This window comes from Populus euphratica, unplaced genomic scaffold (genome assembly GCF_000495115.2).
Source record: "Populus euphratica unplaced genomic scaffold, PopEup_1.0 scaffold1450.1, whole genome shotgun sequence".
In the NCBI taxonomy this organism is placed as follows: domain Eukaryota; kingdom Viridiplantae; phylum Streptophyta; class Magnoliopsida; order Malpighiales; family Salicaceae; genus Populus; species Populus euphratica.
This window is the reverse complement of record NW_011501296.1, coordinates 26,014-46,373: the sequence shown is the minus strand read 5'-3', so window position 1 is coordinate 46,373 and position 20,360 is coordinate 26,014. Positions and strand designations below refer to the sequence as shown.

The window sequence follows — 20,360 nt, the reverse complement described above, 5'->3', positions numbered from 1 at the left end:
TTAAATTCCTTTTGTTTTTTTTTAAAAAACAAACAAAAAAAAGGAGTGGAGCCGTCGCCCGACGTCGTATAGCGACACTATTGATTTGATGACTAATTGATAAGTGGGTGGCCAACTTTTGACTTGGTGACAATCCTTATCTTCTCTTGTCTGCCCAAAACGTCATTGATAACGTTAAAATTGGAGCCAGTTGTAACATGAAAGTTGTAGGCAATTGTCTCAGCTTTCTTGTGTAAAAAATGCAACTCATTTGAACTTCTAGAACTCCAGATATGGCCAAAATACCGAACAGTGCTCGGGCTGGAAGACAGATTCGGGCTTCTTTGTTGTTGCTACAATTTGGACTTGATAATGGCCTTTTTAGATCTTGGGCTCCACATGAAAGTTGTAGGCCTATGTCTTACCTTTCCATCCATATAAATTGAACCTAAATCTGAGATCTGTAGCTAAGGCCTATGTCTTACCTTTCCATCCATATAAATTTGACCTAAATCTGAGATATATAGCTCCAGATATGACCCATTTACCGAACAGTGTTCCGGTTTGGATTGCACCGACATCTCTTTTCTAAGTTTGGCCATCTCTTTGTCCTTGCAATTTATGTTCTTCAAGTCATCAATCAATCCTTTCATTTATTTGATAGGCCTGTATTAAAAATAGACATTTACCACAAATTACAGGTATCTTGTATTATTAGATACATTATTATAAAACATATTTTAGTTAAGGAGTTATTGATACTTCAAGTGCAAAATGATGATATAAAACCATGATAAAAATGATTATCAAACTCGATGATATAAAACCCGAGTTTCTTTACAAATCACATGTTAAAATTGTTGTCGCATCAATGGCGCTGCGTAATTACATTCGGCGAAAGTCGAGCAAAGATGTTGCATTCAACGAGTTTGATAATCATTGAAATGATGCTACTAACACGTTATCTACCCTGAACAGCAAGGAGTCTGTGTCACTTTGGGAATTGAAATCATGTAGCGATCTTCCTATTTTTTACACTTTTTATGATGGAGTCGTCCTTTTTGCTAATGAACTTGACAAGAAAAAATTTGGCACCCATTAAACAACCGTTAGCCCTGCCAAATTAGTTGGGATGACAAAATATACCGGTGTGGGATTGGCAAAAAATTGCAATGACTCTCAAGCTAATGCTTTTTTCAAAAATACAAAGAGAGTCATGTTGCCTGCATTACTTCTCTTGACCAAAGTTGTTGTCTTGTGTGATGATGACAACTTGTTGGTCCTAAAGAGTAACTATTTTTTTTTTTTTGATTAACGTGGGTGTCCGGGCCAGCTTACGCGCACCACGACTAATCCCACGGGCCACTGGACATCCTGCAAGCCTCAGTGAACAGGTTAGGCACCGCGGGGGCGACAGACGTACCACACAGCAAGAACCCAGCAGAACCAGGAAGGACACCACTCGCCAGCCCCACTCCCACAGGGACTCGAACCGAGGTTCGAAAGAAGGCGAGCAGCGCCTTACGCCACTGAGCTACAAGCTGCTTGGTAGAGTAACTATATTTGATCTGGCTATTTAATTTTTCGTTATAATGATACTTTTATTATTGAGTCTTATTGTCCTGATAGATTCAGTGGACAATTTCGGTTTTGCCAATATATTCTCCGTGACTCGTAAGGGAGAACTAAAGTAAAATGAAAAATGACACATAAAAATTTACGTGGTTCACCTAGTTTGTCTATGTTCTTGGGCAAATATAAAAGAATTTTACTAAATAATGTGAGAATTACAATCTCTATCTATTAATAAAAAAACAACTAAAATCTTTTAATTATTATAAAAAAATATCTCATTTACATTCTCTCACAAATAACTTATAATTTTATAAAAATATTTTTCTTCTCTTACTTTTTTTTCTTGTCTCTTGTGATCTCTTAAAGGCTTGAATGCACTGTATCTTTATATACAGGCATTCAGCGTTTATCTTGCAAAAGAAAAGAAGCAAGTGGCACTAATTCGTGCTGCTCCCGCTTCGTGCCATATTTGTTGATGCAACACTAATTGGTGCCCACCTGTCTTTACAATAGTTGACAGACCTCGGATTCTACGGAACGACATGTCGCCTCTGAGCTGGTCATCCCATTTTTCTTTTCTGATCTCTACTTCATTGCAAATACCACGCTCACACACACACCTTTCTTTGATCGTAGCTAAAACGCAAAGCCCTCCAAGTCCAAATCTGGCTCAAATGAAACCAGCAATTTCGCAGAAGAAGAAGCAAAATTTTGCATTACCAGATCTCACTGGAGATTCAACACTCTTGATTCTGTGTTTTTGGTTTTTCCAGATTGAAATAAAATAATGGGTAGAAAACATTGGTTGGCGATGAGATCATCATCATGGAATGGATGGCGACGTTCTCTAGTGTTTTTCTTGCCTTTTCTCTTCATCCTTCTTAATCTTTTCTACGGTGATTATCCTCTGAATAAATTTCCTTGTAGTTTATATAATGCTGAAAACGAAATTCAAAATGAATGATACTGTCATTCTTTTTCTCTCCTTTTCAGTTCTAGAATTGCATCAGAACCCAGCTGTACAAGCCCCGCCGAAGAAAATGAACACGAAATTCGATCATTTAGTTCTTGGGCCTGCTGCCGGTCAAGGCTTGATAATCGCTTGCAATGTCAAGGTTCTTACAATTTAATTTAATTTAATCTCCTCTTAATTTCCGAAAGTTTTTTTTGTTGAGACAATGTGTAATTTACTACGTTTTCCATATGGCGGAGCAGGCACGAAAGCGCTGAACAAGACCCATACGCCGAGCTCCTCGAATGCTGGAGAAAGCGTCTCCTTTGTCACTGTCTTTACTGTTTGTAACACTTCATTAGCCGACTCTAGATTATCAAATTTGGTCACTGTTGGGAATGCTTCGTACACTAAAATGGAGAGGTCAATGGCTGTTTTGAATGTCTCCGTTAACTTTACCCAGGTGATTTAACAGGGTTATCATCTTACTAGCATCTGGTTGTGAAATGGTCTGGAGAATCTTGTGACCCAAAATTTTTAATTTTGATATGGCGTCATTTTAATTATGTTTTGGTTAGCTTTAAATTCACTTGCCGTTTTTTATAATCGCATTACAATTTTGGTTTGAAGTGTATTAGTTACATCTTCTAGTAGGCAATTACAGTCATCTGGTTTACACTTGTTTGTAATAGGAGATTTGGTTCAAATCCATTTTTCACATGTATGCTTTCAGGTGACAATGCCACAGAGCAACGTTGTCATCCTGACCGATCCAGCTTCTGATCTTTCATTGCATAGAAATTGTGTGACTGTGTATCCCATTCAGGGTGATTATTTGCGAGACAAGTTGATGCTTCAAAGGATCGGTCTTACATTGTAAGAGCACATCACATTGACATATAGGTAGCATATTTCTATTTTTGATTAGTAGTTCTGTTTCTTAGGGCATATTCATGCTTTCTCTACACACCCAGTGAGTTTCATTAATTACAGTGTTTATTTTCTTTTTTATTTTATCTCTCTCTGATTTTCTGTTTTGCACATTGAAGATTAAGAAGACACATATCTTTGATTTATGATGGAAATGATTTATAATTATTTTTTTTCCAATTTTTGTGCTGTCCATATAGACTTTTCTGGAAACAAGGCTCGAGAAACTTGCTCAGAACCCAGGGCCTATAAGTCATTACATCCTCACCGACTCTGATATAGCTGTTGTTGATGACCTTGGACACTTGTTCAATGATCACCCAAACTTTCACCCGGCTCTTTACCTTCCGGGACAACAAGGAGCAACCTTTAAAATTCAGGATTTATAGCAGTACGGGGGACCGTTGATGCAATTTTAAGGTATTTGGTTTGTAGTTTTTTTTGCTATGTGTTCCATTTCATTTTGACTGTGATGAAGATAAGCAAACAGATTTGGAATATTTCCAGTTGTTTAGTGGCCAATGTTCTTGAAACACCAGCCTTGGCCTCAAACAACTGCATGGTTACTTAGGTTAGGGATGGTGTTGGAGGGTTTGGAGTTTTTTCTTTCTCTCTCTTTTACACGTTGGTTTATGCACCCGTTTCAGTGTCTTGCGATCCATGCTTTTCCTTACATTTCTTGGCAACCTTATAATGTAAACTGAACAGACGTGATGCTTGCTACTGTAAAATCTTTGCAACTCAGGGCGAAGATTTTCCTTCAGGAAGTACTACAAGATTACAGTTCCAAGTTTACGAGTGCCTCTCGATTGCTAGGAGATCAGTTATCTCTTGCCTGGGCTATAAAATCACATCCTGGATTTGATTTGAGGAGATTTACCAAAGCACAGGCTTTTCTGGAAAATATTGGTGGTGCTTCAGTGCTATTTCTACCATGTGCCACATATAATTGGACACCTCCTGAGGGGGCAGGCCAATTTCATGGCATGCCTTTGGACGTCAAGGTAATGTCAGAATCATGATCAGCTTAATCACTGTCTGAGATTTAAACTGCATGTGGTCCAGGTTGTTAATTGAAGATTGGAGTTTTGGTTTGTCACTTGCTTGGTTTCCTACACACAGGTTGTTCATTTCGAGGGATCGAGGAAGCGCCTAATGCTGGAGTCCTGGAATTTTCTCAGTTCTGCTTCTGACATTTTTGGCATGTTATGCCTTGTTTTATTGAGTGGGAGAACAAAGTACGATTTTTGAGTGGTACCAGTGGGGTCTAAATACAGCGATGATTTTTTGTTACTGTAGGGAACATCAGATTTCTTTAAAAGAACTGAAGATGAATGCTCTGCTGCATCATGTCGGGCTATTAATTGGCATGTTTTGCGGGTACCAGAGACTCTCTGCTAATGAAATCTCAAATCCTGATGGTACAAATTCAGCTTCTTTGGCTGCAAATGCCACTGATGGCATGGAAAGATGGGAATTGCAAAGTTGCTGCAAATTTGATTTTTCTACTTTTCACTGAACAGAGGACTGCTTTGCTACCATAACTTCTGGTACTCCAGTATGCCATTCCTTTCTAGTTTTTGTCTCTGAACAACCATGACGAGAGAGCTTCAAGAAAAAGTTGGATGGAAAATGTTACATTTAGTGACAGGAATACAACTGTAGCTCGTGACTGCCCAGCTATTTTGATGCTTTTTTCCTTCATTCCTTCTACATATCTTTATGGATTACAAATATTACAGCATGCAAGTTACTTCACTATCTGGACATGTTTCATGCTTAGATAGAGATCTTTTCTGTCTATGATGATTTCAAGTTGTATCTGGGATTACTTTGCTTTATAATTTCAAGTTACTGCCACAGCTTTTTAATTTCATCATTTTAAAATGCTACAAGTTTGGAAGGTTATGCATGGGAGACTTGATCTTTTGAGTCTAATGTTAGACCATAATACTACACCTTTTCTTGCAAATGTTATCTGATCACCTTTTTCTGTATATGCTTGGTTTCCAAGCGGAGACAATTTGAAACAACATTTACAGTCTTCTTGAACTGTTCATCTTTTATAAAAATATCGCTACTATTAGCTATCGCGATTCTATTGGGCTTCATTGGATCGTTCAGTTACTAGAAACAACCAAACTGCTCTGATAGCATGTTGAATCTTTTATAAGTAGAATCCAGAACAAGAGCTAAAGCTGCAACAATTAGCAGCTTAATATAAATAAAGACTACATTTTTATTGTTATGAGGTGAATGTATGATTTCACAATTGTATTTACAGGAGTTCCTAGCCCACATGAACAGTACAACACCACATGCACTTCTACATGTCCATTCTAAATCGGCAGCTCATTCAGCCATTCTAGATTGAATACGTTCTACAAATCTCTGCATATCGAGTAGGAAATATTTGACTAACATGTGAATTGCATATGTCCGCATGTGTTCATCTAATCTTTTCCAGCAACAACCATGTGATTATGGCTGAATATGATGCATATTTGAAAACTCATTCGGAGTTGGTATATAATAGCTGACTAGCATATAACTCATTCTAACACAGCAATTACATCTAGAGATATGCATCTATGTACACCCTTAAATTTCTGTCAAAATTATCATTGTGATAAACAAAAAAAAAATCAGATAAAAAAATACCAAAACTTTAAGATTCAGTAAATAGTTCCCACGGGAAAACAATTAAGAACAAGAAAATAAAATTCAACATAGCAAACCAAAGTAGCTCTTCCAACAAATATTCATTGCAATAATCAGAGAAACCTAAACCAAGGACGCTCAATCAGTCTACAATTATAACCTCAACCTCCACACCACGTTTAATGGCGATGGAAGTAATTTGCTTCACCGCACCAGCTTCACTAAAAAGATCAATCACTTACTTGTGGATACGAAGCTCAAGTCTATCCTAGGTCTTTGTTCCTGATGAAACATATATATACAAACATTGAGATCATCAATATCAATCCAATACACAAAGAACTGAATTTTAAAATTACAATGGCAATTAAGATATAATAATAAAAAGACAAGCCACAAATATTTAAGCAAAAAAAAATCTAAGAGAGCATTTAAAAAGAAACAATTAACTAATAAACTCTATTTTAAATCAATACATTCACCACATGAAGCTTTTCTAGTAGTAAAATGGAGAACTTTGATAGGTTTTTTCATTGGACCCTAGCCCTTAAACTTTTATTCCGAGGATCATGAATAAGATGGGAACACATTACATATATTAATAAAAAAAAACAAGAAATGTTTTTAATAAAACATAAAACCCTAGTTAATATTTTTTTGTTAAAAAAAAAATGAAAACAGCCCTTTTCAAGATTCTTGGTATTCTGTGATGAAAAAGTAATTCTAATACGATGGATTTGGTCTTGAGCCTCCTCAAAACTAGACTTTACAGGTTTCATTGCAGCAAGACCCATAGTTTCTCAGAGTTGCTACAGTTGAGGCGCTACTGCTGTAATTAAAAAGAGAAAACGTGAAACGAAGAGTGATTTGTGACTAGGGTTTTGTTTTAACAAACTATATATAATTTGAGAAAACGTGTGAGCCCATACAATACTAGGTCATGAATGCGTGTGGGACCTGGCGGTAATGAGACAAAAAGGGGGAGTGATCGGCAGTAGATAGGTAACAAAACGATGAGACAGTGAGAGAATAAATAAGCAAAATTTAAAGCTGCCCCACTAGCAAGAAGATACCCATTTCATTTGCTTGTCCTAGAAAATGGCAGAGTTCTCCAGGATCCTCGGAGAGACTGATGCTAAGAAGAGGCTGTCAGTTCCTCTCATGTCTCCTCCACCTTTCAAACTAGGCAGCCATGCTGTCAAGTTTGAAGCTACAGACGAGAAAGGCGAAACTTGGGCCTTCCAATGCTTCCTCCGCAAGGGAGGACACCCGAAGCCAGTCCTCACAAAAGAATAAGGATGAAAGATCAAGGATCAAGGATCAAGGGACTTGATACGAACCAAAGCTCTCTATTTTACTGCTAGAAAAGCGCTAGTATAAGGGTAAAAGCTTAAGGATTAAAGGACTCGAGACCAACCAAAACTCTCTATTTTACAACTAGAAAAGCTCCATGGCATCTTAATTGTCATTGAAATTTGAGAAATTTATTTATTTATGTATTGGATTACTCTTTATGCTCTCAATGTGTATGCATGTTGATTGTTGAATCAGATAAACTTGAGCTCCGCATTCACAAACAAGCGATTGATTTTTTTTATTTATTTTTTTGTTTATCACGATGATAACGTTGACAGAAATTTAAAGGGGCGTGCATGGATGCATTTATATTTTTAGCTAATTCCCTTTATGACAAACTCTAGATGTAATCGCTCACGAATGTTTACGGTGCTGTGGAATTATTAGTTTATCCTGGATTGTCCATGCTGGATCACGATCCTCTCAAATAAAGATTTTCAGTAGATTTAATTTCACAATTTAGAACTCAATTTAATTAAGTTAGCAGTATATAGCTTGTTTACATTAAATTTTTTCTGGCAATATGCTGGCCCTGTACACCCAACCTCAATTTGGATTTAATTCATAATAAATTGAATTTTCAATTGCTTTTAATTTGTGCTTGTGTTTTGAGAAGCATGCACCATATTACATTATAGGCATTTCGATCTTTTTCTATTTTTGAGAACAGCATTTAGTAGCTTATCGTTTGCTTCAGAACTTCCGTTGGTTCCCAGCATTCGCTTATTGCCCTTGTCAGAATTCAGCATCTATGATCAGTTCCCAGAATCTAAATGCAAAAGAATTGAGGATGGATGATGTTTTTGCTGAAGATGTAATATGCTTATAGTGTCTTGCAAGGAATCTTAACAGCTTATAGCATTCAGAGTTTGGCTCAAGAGAGCTAGCTTCCACTCTGACGTGAGCAGAGTTTAAATGCATGTGGGCTACGCTCGCCTATTTCAATTTGCGAAGAAGACAGCCACTTCCATGTTATTTTATAACTGGATCACTGTTATAGGATTACATGGTTCGGTATGTTCTATGGATACAAGCATGTGTTATCCTGAAATTACATGTATTTAAAATTTGAATTTTATTTATGTTTTAATATCGTTTTAATATGCAGATATGAAAAATAAAATAAAATAAATATTATTTTGATGTATTTCCGTGAAACATAACGCTTTCGTAATTCTAAAAACACTTTGAACATCATGTTGATGCCTTTTTCATTGCTGGGATGTCACAACAACTGTAGTTTTACGATACCTGATGTGATCAAGAAGTCACCCTTGCATGAAAGGGGGGAATAAACAAGTAAATGCAATGCTAGTTATCCTGAATGCCTCAAATACTTGCTCAGAAGCTTTTTATCACATCGCAATTTATTAGCTGACAGTAAGGATTTATATTGATGAATGAAACGGGGAAGGAAACAAGCCAGCTAAGCATGAAACGCTAAGCGAGTGCATCTATTTATATGCAACCTGTAATATCTTTCATTGGCATGCAAGAAAGTTTCTTGCCTGCAAACTCTCAGAATCATATCCACCAAGCTGAGATCAACCATTCCACTTGGAAGGAATACTATCAACTTATTCTTTCCAGGAAAGGAATAAAGGCTATTCCAGCAAATAAGCAAGGAGACATGAAATGGAATATAACACCAAACTCAGCATCTCCTCTCTCCTGTGTTTCCAGTATATGAACATTAAAAAGACTTGCGGACAAAAATTTCTTTTCCTATTTCTTTTTCATTTTTTCACCTTCTGCTAAGTAAAATGCTTTAGTTATTTTTAAATATTTTAATTAACACACGCAAGAAACAGGCCGATTTCGCTGTTTTTGTCGTTCTTGGAATTGGAAGGCGAGGTGCCGAGGCGTCGATGGTACAGAGAGGGAGAGGTACGTAGCTCTAATTTTCATATAAAGGACGTGCAGATCATAGATAGCCACTTTAACTTGTGTGTGTGTGCGCGCGAGCAACTCGGAAACTGACTTGTTGAAATCTCAACATCTGAGCACAATCACTGCAAACAAATCTAATTATAGAACGGTCCCCTGCATGATAAGAAGATATAGACAGAATACCGCAATATAAATGGAGTGTAAAAATGCCATGCTTTCAAGGGAATTCTCCAAAGTCTCGGGGGAATGAGCAAAATAAACAGTGAAGGTTTACCTCCAGCTTATTGTTTAATAACCAGCTCTTTTATATTCCGTCTTACGAGGCAACATCAAATTCCAAAGAAGAAACTCCAAAGAAGAAATGGGGAGTCTGTCTCAGATGCAAGATGAACCAGAAATCAATGGAGCAAGCACAAAAGTTTCGTCTATCTCTCACTGGAGGCAGTGTTTGGTCGTGTTAGATTCTAAACCACTGTTCCTGAGCTTGTTTGTTGCTTAATATAATCTCAGATAGATACGGCTAGCTTCTCCATATTATCGAGAACATTAGAAAGACTACAACGGGAAATTTACGAATGCAGAGTGGGAAGCATACAGAATTTGATCAGCTCTTACCAGCAAATGTGACCGATTGCATCACATTCATTAACAGAATACTACAACATCCGGGAATATCATGTATGAAAGAGAACATTATAGACCTCCAGGTCAAATGCAACACATGACTAATATCTATCATTTACCCAGAACAGCAGAAAACAAAGGAAGGACTCGGTGAACTTTTGAATCAAGTATAAATGCCACAAGGGCTGGTCTCCAGGTAAAAGAGCACTGTAAGTTCACCATGAAAATCATTCGCAATTGCAGCTGTATTCATCATGGATGTCAATAACAGGCCAAGCCATTGTAGAAAAAGAAGACACACCATACAATAGTCGAATTTGTTCAGTAAGAAAACAGATGATAAATGAAATTAACGTGTACTCTTTTTTTGATTGACACACGTCCAACAATCAGCGTATGCTGTATCAGTCATGAACCCTACAGCACCGAAAGGACAACAATTACAAATTCCAGAAATCGGAAACAAAAGAAAAGGATGGTTCTGGCTTTGTTTTGATACAGCACACAGAGTGCCCAACAAAACAGAATCCACCAACCCCACTCTTCTTCAACATAAGACGAGATATTCCTCCTTGTACAGCATCAATTAAACATATACCAAAGTCAATTATCGTGCAATGAAAGAACACAGAAATGTTAAGAAGAACAATTATAAGAATCATAATGAACAAGGAATGTTTTCCAAGTACCGAACCAAAAGAATTCATCTCATCTCGCGACAGCCTTCTTGTTTCCATAGTAACTGAGGTGCCACCGCACGAATTTCTTCAACCCTGTCCGCACATCCGTGGTAGGCTTATATCCAAATTCCTTTTGAGCATAACTAATATTCGCGTGCGTATATGGAACATCCCCATTGCGTGGCAACATCATAATATTCCTTCTAGCCTTAACCTTCAAAAGCCTTTCCAAAATACTGACAAGATCAGTGGCCGGCACAGGAGATGTATTCCCCAAATTGAAAACCCTCAATTGTGCCGGCCCTTTCTTCTTCCCTCCGCTCCCGGTACTCTTTCTCTGCCGTCTCCAACGAGCCCAAACAACCCCTCACAATATGATCAATGCAGGTAAAATCCCTAGCAACATTCCCATGATTCGCAGCCTCAAAAACTGGTAGTCCCTAGCAGGTTTGTAATTGATCAACTTCTGTTTGGTATTACTTCTGCTTTTCATCCAAAATGTGGAAATTTGCCCATGAATTTAGTATAGTATTCAAAATGACCAAGCGTTTGGTTTGTGCGGTGTTACCGTGTTTGTAGCTGCTTTTCATTTAAAGAAATGTTTGATTAATACATATCTTGCTTTGAAATCAAAACAAGCCATGGTACCTGCGTTTTCAATTGCAAAAAAACTACGTATTGTGAGAGGTATATTTTTAACTTAATTAAAGGACAATCTTTTCGGTTATTATTTTTTAATTGTTTTAATGTGTGTGTATTTTATCAAGCTATTTAACCTATTTTCTACATGGTTTTTAAACTTAGCAATCATTCCCATAAAAAAATCTGTACACGTAAATTAGTTTGCGAAATAATAAAACACTTCGTATAAATAAAATATATAGTTTTAGATTATTTTTAATATGCTATAGTACTTCTCATATATTTTTGATCTTGAGGCTCCTCGAAACCAGACTTAACAAGTTTTATTGCAGCCAGAGTTATAGCTTTTCAGAGTTGCTATAGTTGAGGTGCTAATTAAAAAACAGAAAACGTGAAATGGAGAGTAATTTGTGTGTGGGAGAGAGCGCTTGAAATCAAGTGCGAGAGAGCTTGGATTTTAAGAAGAAGAAAACATAATGGGTGAAATGGCTAAAGGAAATTCCCGCTCTTCTCTTGTTTTCTTTTTAGCACACGTGTCATCTTTACATTAGCTTGGATCGGGACCACGCAATATATATGTTCGTTGGTTTTCATTTTCTCTCAAAGGCAGCAGCAAACTCCAGCGGATTTGTTTGAACTTTCTTCAAAGAGGTGAGTTTTCTAGCCTCTGTTTGGTTGCTAGGAAAATCTAACTGAAGAGAACATCAAAATCAATGACCTAAATATCAGAAGAATTAATTATCTACCGGTCGTTCTTTACAAGCAAAAAGTTTTGGAGTTCAATTTAGTAGCCAAACAAACAAAGGATACAGAAATCTTGATTTGTGAATTTGGTATGTTTTAGTTAATGATTGTTTGATAATTCGTGTGATTGGCTTGCTAAATTTGAAAAGGACACAGAAATTAGTATGTGCTGTTTCCTCACGGTTCTGCTGGCCGCGAGGACATATTTATATGGAAACTTACTTCGAATGAAGAATTCTTTACAAACACAGCTTATGGTATGTTAGAGGATCATAAATGGATAGCAATTTACATGAAAATATAGATTCTCTTTTTTTCCTTGAGAAGCTTGTGGTTATTTGAAGTGAATTTGATATGAGAGAGGTCGTTAATGTGAAGAATTTACTTGTTCATAAATGTGACTTAGATGGCCTCCATGCTTTGGTTACTGTTTTTGGATTCGATGCTCATGCTCTCAGGGTTCACTTGTAATAAATGTTGTGTGGAGACAACGTAGTCTGTTCGTTCTAAACAGTTCATTAGTTTTCCTTGTTAGAACAGCGACATAGCAGACTGCAGGTAAATTGATGGCGATGATCTGGGTTGGGATGGGTGTCACAACCTGTATATGATCTGAAAAAAAAGGGGATTTCTAAGTGTGATATATGAAGCTGATCAGAGTTTTTTACTCCGGACCATGATGGCTAGTATTTTGAGAAAGGCCAAACAGAGGAAATACCTCTTTGAAGCCATATGACTAAAAAAAGTGTTATTTTCTCAGTAACCACAATAATCGTTTGTTTTACTTGATTTGTGAATTTATTATATTTCGTTGGCGCAGGACACTTTGAAATGGAGAATTACGAAATTAAAATGGATGGTTATCCGCTAGGAGGAGGAGCCTATGGAATTGTTTATTCAGCTATTGACAAAGCTACTAATCAAGCGGTAGCTCTAAAAATGATTCCTCTTTTGCATGCTGAAATTACAAAGAGGTTGGCTGGAGAGATATATCTGCTGTATGAAATAGAACATCCCAACATCGTCAGGTGTGCTGTTTCCTCCACTCAGAAAAGAGGTTGTCCTCCGATGACCCTTAATATATATATGAAGTTGATTCACAGGTTACAGCGCGCCTTCTTCCATGATGGCAATCTGTGCTTGGTGTTTGAGCAATTCAATTTCAGTATGAAAGAGCTTTTGGAGGCAAAATCACCAAGATTCAAAGATCCAGACATAATAAAGGTAAAAGGATTATTTAGCTTGCGCTGAGCTCTTAATTGAGAAAAGTTTTGGGTGCTGCAGGACCTTATGCGACAAATTCTCAGTGGTACCTCGTATTGTCACGGCCTTGGAATTTTGCATCGTGACTTGAAACCAGAAAATGTGCTCATCTCTGGAGAAAAGCTGGTGCTTAGTGACTTTGGATCAGCTCGGGGTTTCATCAACTCTAACACCACACTTAGCCCCCAGGTTAGAAAATAATTCTTTTACTTACTGATTTAAACGCATCTGTCTTTTTCTGCTAGAATTATGCATGCTGTAGGAGTAAGACCTTCGAGAGATTAAATATATTTTCATTGGACTAAGATAGAATGCTTCTCAGGTCACTACCATAGCGTATAGGGCGCCAGAGATGCTTTTAGGTGCTCCAACCTACACAGGTGCTGTTGATGTTTGGTCTATAGGGTGTATATTTGCTGAGATGGTGAGGGGAAAGGATTTATTTGTAGGGCATTCAGAGATAGAGGTATTAAAAGAGATATTCAGGTATCAGGAATTTTGTGAAGATTAACTTTCTTGCTCATTTTATTATCTATATCCTATTCAAACCCGCTCATTTGCTTGGGATTTCGCATGAAGCATAATTGGAACTCCTAAGGAGGACGAGCTCTCTTCATTACCATCATTCCGTCTGGCCATTCCCAATAATAAACCCAAGGTAAAGTGGCAGCTAGCTGCTTAAATGCTTAAAATGCATTTTTATTTTCTAATCATAAAATTACATTGTTGCTCATAGGATTTAACTGAGGTGGTGCCGCAGTTGAACGATGATGGAATTGATCTCCTTGGAGTTAAGTAACAGTTTGAACTTGTTTATATAATATAACTGCACAAAAGAAAAGGTGACTTTGAGACTGGACACTCTTTGGCTGCATATGTTCAAGATTTTCCAATTAATTTAGATTGTTTTTAAGCTTTGACGGGTGTGATTTGTTGGTGTTTGGATTCTACTGTTCTCTGTGCTGTAGAGGCTGCAACACTATCATCAGATACCGCAGTATTAATTTATGATGAAATTTGTTGCTGTCATCGTAATATCATCATATTCACTTGTTGATGTGTGTTTTTGCAGAAAATGCTGGTTCTCGACCCTCGTGCTAGAATCACCGCAAAAGCTGCTTTGGCACATCCCTACTTCACAAAGCAGGTGAAGAGGAAAATTTAAATGAAACTGCTGAATTTGTGGTGGTGGCTATGTTCAGTTTTTTTCTTCCGGCATAGGCAAATTAATAGCCAAGTTGAAACTACTACAATAAGAAAACTTCATACAAAACCAATAAAATGAAAAGCATCTTAAAATTTTCTTCTTGTCCGCATCAGTGCAATAAGAACACAATATAAATTATCAAAGAGAAATTAAACTGTCCACAAATAGAGTATGGCAATCAAAGGATGATCAGTTCCGCCGTTGAATTGCCTTTTTCCTTTTGCAATAAATTGTTGACCCTCTGTCTTAGGTCCATCCGCAAGGTGGAATCTGAGACTACAACCACCATTCGCTCAAGTGCAATGGTGTTTCTTAGCAAATATATTGCGAGCTCCATCGCATTCCATTTGTCACGAAATCCTTCCATTTTAACTTCTTTCAAATGTGAATGGGTATGCCTTGAGTATTCTCTTCTTTCTCCATTACTTCTTCCCTCGCCTTCATGACCGATCTGCCACAAAGTTATGACATCCAGTATTGTTCATAGTATTACATATCATGTGAGGTTGAATTAAATCGAATTTGCCCTTCAACTAGGTGACAGAAAATAATATTTAGCAAAAATGATGGAGATTCATTGCTAACAGCATCACATAAGCATTTAGCCTGAGCATTAAACGTAAAGACCAACCTTCAGTTGTAGGATTTCCAGAAGAGGAGAGGCATTCAACAGGTAGGTAACTGTGAGGAGGTCAGAATCTATAAACGGCCATATCAACAGATCCAGTTGTTTAAGAGAGATGAATTTAGGACTGGTTGCAGGAAGGGGCATCACCTATAGATAAAAGAATACAGGTTACACAAAAGTTGCAGGAATTAAAACTTGGGATGGTGTAATCGTTCCTTGATGCACCTCATCCTTTACTATCAGAGACAAAAACTGAAGCTGAGGAAGATCCTTCGCAAGCACGTTGCATACTGGCGATGTCCTCCGATAAATAAAAAGCGACCATACTAGTGCTTTTTTCAGATGCGGAACGTCAACAAAAGTGAGTTTTTGTGGCAGACCAAAAAACTCAAAGATTTCAAGATTAATAGACTTAAGCTCAACACTGATCAAAGAATCATGAATGATCAATGTCTTCAGACATAGGAGTTGGCCGTGTATGCACACAATCTTAGGCAGTCCACAACCGACCATTCTCAACAGCGTAAGTTTCAGACAAGCAGAGGTGATGATATCTAGGCCACTCTGATCCAAGGGTACACCATCCAAATCCAGGGTTCTTAAAGGATTGAGTTGGCTTGTGAATTTAGGAGAAAGCCTCAGCGTGCAGGAAACAAGGCACAGATGCTTCAAATGAGATGCTTTATCAGTGGGAAGAATATGACATGGAAAATTATAACTTCCACAACTTTTAGGAGAGCATGAGAAGTCAAAAGCTATTTTCTCAACCTGCATTGCAGAGGAAAATGAAACCCACCTATCAACATGGAAAGCATAGTCATCGCCTAGGCCAAAGCGGACCTTGAGAGTGCCTATTTTTGGACCTCTGCAAGCTAGCAAAACTTGATCGACAGCTGTAATAAACTTAGAACTACTTTCCCCGTGGGTTCCAAACAGAGTAAAAACATCAAACTGAAGATGGGAGAGCGGTGGAGAGAGATATCTCCATCTATGTGAAAGTAACCTTGTTTTAACAGCATCCCGCATTGTCAAAAAGGAGAGAATGACAGACAGAATGTCATCAGACAATTCGCTGATACGATCTTCCATCAAAACAAGACAAAGTCTTTTCTCTGTAACCTGAATAATTATGACATAAAATCAGTCCAAGATAACGAAAACAGAAAGCGCAATAACGGGTACAAAGCAGAAACACTCTGGGTTGATATTTAACCGTGAAAAATCGTTTCTTTCGATGGATATATCAAGATTTAGTCGAAAGAACTTAAGCTTCAAAGTTGTACAAGTTCTCATGGCCAAACAAAATAAACCCCCCCAAAGAAAAAACAGAGTGATACAAACCGCCCTCAAAACATTGACAAACCAATAACAATAACAGTGGAGGAGCAAGCAAGTATTCATTCATACCTTAGAATAACAGAGTTGCCTTGAAAGATGTATGTATCTGTGTATGCTCTTGGAGAAAAGGCTTCTTGATCTTGAAAAGGGCTTTCCTTTAGGTTAGGTGAGAATTAGATTGAATTAACCGGGGGTGATGGTTGTATTTATATGTATATATGAAGAAGAAGCTAGGGTTTTGAGTCAGGGAGGTCCTTCTATTATGAAGGTTTTGAGTCGGCGGTGTGGTGGATTGCCCAACGCTTTGCATCAGATACATACATACTGCATGGAATGCAAGCTAAATATTTTCGAGTTATTGATATGGAAAATAGGGTTTATTTCAATTGCTCAGTCCACTGGTAGGTTATTTGGAATTTTTAAAATTGAATTCAATTCTAAAGGTTAATTTTTTTTTATATATATATATATAGTTTGGAATATTTTTAAAGATATTAATTTGAATGCCAAAAAATAGAGTTTTCTATAATAATTGTCCTTGAAATTAATATTAAAAACAACATTCCAAAAACACCCTTAACAACATAAACCCTATTTTTTTTAAAAAAAAAAAAAACATTGTCTCTTCCCTTTACTTTTTCTAACCCTTCCATCTCTTCTAACATCTTAAGAATCAATTTTTCCATCACCTTTTACATCACCTTTTAAATCTGCATCTATCACAAAATGTCAACTAACCAAATAAGCATGAAGCCGTGAAGTTTGAGACAGCAAAACCAAAGTGTGCCTTGTCCACAATTGTTTCAACAACATCATGGGACAACAATAGATCCGATTCATGCAGAAGTGCCAATACCATCTCCTTCAAGACATGAGAAAATTATATCTATGAAATCTCAGCATCTAATATAATATTACATAATTACATAATAGACAGTCTGTTTAGGAAATGAAAAAATTGACTTGTAGAAACAGAAACGTAAATATACCTAGCAATTAAAGTGGTAACTATGTTCTTAAATTAAATTGCATGTTTTATTTAAGTTGGTGATTTAATCAAAATAAATTATGCATTTCATGTCCTTTACATTGCCTCTGGAAAATTAACCTGTTAATTGTATATTAGACAAAGCATTTTAACCAAGAACATGGATGATTCTCAATCACAAGATAAGGCTTGTTGGACTAGAGAGATGTTGCACGTATTTTGTGACATATGTATGAAAGCAATTGAGCAAGATATGCGACCTAACACACATTTCAACAAAGCTGGTTAGAAATATATTATGAATTGCTTTAAGGATCAAACTGGTTATGCATTAACAAAAGCACAATTAAAGAATAAGCGGGACAGAATTAAAAAATATTGGAGACTATGAAAAAGGTTGATTTCTGAAATTAGAGAAGGCTGGAAAGCTGAACTTGGAACAATTTCAGCACCTGATGAGTGGTGGAGAACTAAAATCAAGATCTGTTTTTTTTTTTCAATATGTGTAAAGCTGTAATAAACTGTTTAATTGAGTGTTACACTATTTTTTATGCATTTTTATCTTGATTATCCCTTGTTGTAGGAGATATGCGGAGCAAGAAAGTTTACGCATGCTGGCATTGATCCCACGTTGTGTTGTAAATATGATATCATGTTTTCAAACATTGTTGCTACTGGTTAGTATGATTGGGCTCCATCACAGGGTCTGAATTCTCATGAAGATGGTTTCGATGAAAGGCGAACTAATGCAGTTAATGAGGGCCCTCATTTAGAGGAAGGTAGTGGAGATTCTGAGGAGGATAGTCTACCAAATTTTGTTGATGATGTCAATAATATGGTTGTTGGTGTCACTTTTTCCAACAGCACAAGCAATCCCACTCGCAGTAGTGGGAAGAGAAAAGGTGTGCAACAAAGTTCACAAAAAAATGAGAAAAAAAGGGTATGCTAGAAGGGGATCGCAATTGTTTTCGTGTTTAGATAAGTTGGTCGATAGTGTGTCTACCAAGAGTGAATGCACATTGAGTGGTTTGGATAAAAAATAATGTAGTATAGAAGAGGTCATGAAGGAGTTTCATTTCGTTAAGGAAGTGATTTTCGACAGTAAGCTGTATTGTTTGGCAACTGAGTTTTTTATCACTATTAAAAAATGTAGTAATTACCAACGGACTACTCCATTGCAAATAATACTAAAATCCGTTGCTAAAATAATTTAGCAACGACAAAAATCTTATGTAGATTTGTTGTTGCTGATTTTTTGGCAATGGATTTATTCGCTGTTGATTTCGCAACAACGAAAAATCCGTTGCTAGTTTTGTGAATCAGCAATGAATTCTCCGTTACTGATTGATGCATTAGTTACAATCACCAATAGAGAATTTGTTGGTGATTATATTATTTTTTATTAAATTAATTTTTATTTACTTAATTATTTATGGATATTTTAAAAGTTGTAGAATATATATAACCAACATAAATTAATATTAAAAATAATTGAATCATTAATAAAAAAATAGAATAAAAATAATATTCATATGATAAAAATTTAGTTAAACTTACATTAATACAATTAAGTTCAAACACAATAAAAAAAAAACAAAAGATACAATAATGGTGCTGGTTGCGAAGATGAACCATGATATTGTGGATCAACACAACATTGATCAGGATATAATGGTCGAGGTATAGGTCAAAAAATTGGTTGAGATGTGAGACCCATAGATGTCATTATTTGAGGAGCCATAGGTGGCGGTATTGATGGAGTCAAAGGTGGTGGCATACCTTGGCCAATATTTGATGTCTCACCCTGGTATCTAAGATTGTTCACAAGATATTCTTTCATGGAATCCATTTGTCGTTTCATTTCAAAAATAAAATCATCTTTTTTCTTTATTTCCTCTTCTTTATCCTTTATCTCCTTTTGCAATGCTCAATACGATGAACTAGGATATGATGAATCCATCGAGTAAGAATGTGATGAAGAGCTTGTACTAACTATAGATTTTGGCATACGAGGTGCACCATATACCTACCCTTTGTAACTCCTCCTGAAGCCACACACCAAGCTGCTCCATCAAATGGAGGATGATTTTCCCGATTAGTTCCATACTTTGAAATCATCTCCATTTTATAATTTTCCTACAAATAAAATACATGCAACAATAAATTCATTTGAATGTTAAATAATACTTAAGTTATATTAAGAAATAATCAAATAAAAATACATATAACCACTTTTTTAGATTTGTTGTCGATGAAGCCACCAGACTGCTTAGTACTTTGATGCAAAGCTGAAAAGACATCATCCCATGGAGGTTCTTTTCCACCAACGTCCTCTTGCTTTCAAGATTAATAAATATTAGAAAAGATAAATACACAATTTTAAGTTATTATCTTAAGCATTAAAAAAAATCCTTACCATGTTAGCTCGATATGATGCCATGACACTATTCCTCTAGAATGAGTGTTTATTTTGCCATCTGTTTTAGTTAATCGATGCCTCCTAGCAGATTCAGACCTCCTTTGAAATTCAAGGGTGGACCAAACATCTTTGATCATTTAATTCTAGTCATCTTTTTTTATCCAGGCCGGACATTTATCAAGGCAATCTATAATATTTGTAGTGCTTTCTTTTGACATGACTTTCTTGCGAGCTCATGTCAATTGTTGATTCAAAGTTATTCTAGCCTTATCTTCCCAAATATTATGAATAATCGACTCATCTTCCTCAGGAAAGGAATATTTTTTCTACCAAATAATATATATACCAAGTAAAAAAGGTGTACAAAATTTCAAATTATATAAATAATTAACATATTATGTTATCTTGTTCAAAATTTGCAAGATGATGTAATAACTAAAGAAATTAAATGATATTAAAGAGTAAACAAGAAATAAGTACAAAT

The 20,360-nt window shown here is 36.4% G+C and overlaps 2 protein-coding genes and 1 pseudogene across 5 annotated transcripts in view; 2 read left to right on the top strand and 1 right to left on the bottom strand.

Moving 5' to 3' along the window:
- Window positions 1-2,039: 2,039 nt before the first annotated feature.
- Window positions 2,040-5,315, top strand: LOC105117616 (uncharacterized; annotated as a pseudogene).
- A 7,035-nt stretch (window positions 5,316-12,350) lies between these two features.
- On the top strand, window positions 12,351-18,521 carry LOC105117615 (cell division control protein 2 homolog). Of its 2 annotated transcripts, XM_011015348.1 has the most exons (8): window positions 12,351-13,061; window positions 13,137-13,257; window positions 13,318-13,485; window positions 13,619-13,782; window positions 13,876-13,954; window positions 14,033-14,086; window positions 14,369-14,443; window positions 18,041-18,521. In XM_011015348.1, exons 1-8 carry the CDS (start codon window positions 12,865-12,867, stop codon window positions 18,137-18,139), a joined length of 957 nt encoding a protein of 318 aa, XP_011013650.1. In that variant the 5' UTR covers window positions 12,351-12,864; the 3' UTR covers window positions 18,140-18,521. The 2 variants fall into 2 exon arrangements, with proteins under 2 accessions (XP_011013650.1, XP_011013649.1); XM_011015347.1 differs by having other exon boundaries at window positions 12,351-13,257.
- LOC105117614 (F-box/FBD/LRR-repeat protein At5g56420-like) overlaps window positions 14,457-20,360 on the bottom strand; it is a 13,167-nt gene continuing 7,263 nt past the window's right edge. For 2 of the 3 annotated variants that reach the window (XM_011015344.1, XM_011015345.1), the window contains exons 3-6: window positions 16,539-16,614; window positions 15,357-16,250; window positions 15,135-15,278; window positions 14,457-14,954 (exon numbers count right to left, since the gene is read on the bottom strand). In XM_011015344.1, coding sequence (XP_011013646.1) covers window positions 14,682-14,954; window positions 15,135-15,278; window positions 15,357-16,220 — 1,281 coding nt within the window. In that variant the 5' untranslated portion in view covers window positions 16,221-16,250; window positions 16,539-16,614 and the 3' untranslated portion in view covers window positions 14,457-14,681. Of the gene's footprint in view, window positions 14,955-15,134; window positions 15,279-15,356; window positions 16,251-16,538; window positions 16,912-20,360 lie in introns of those variants that run through there. The other variant, XM_011015343.1, reaches the window with a different exon arrangement.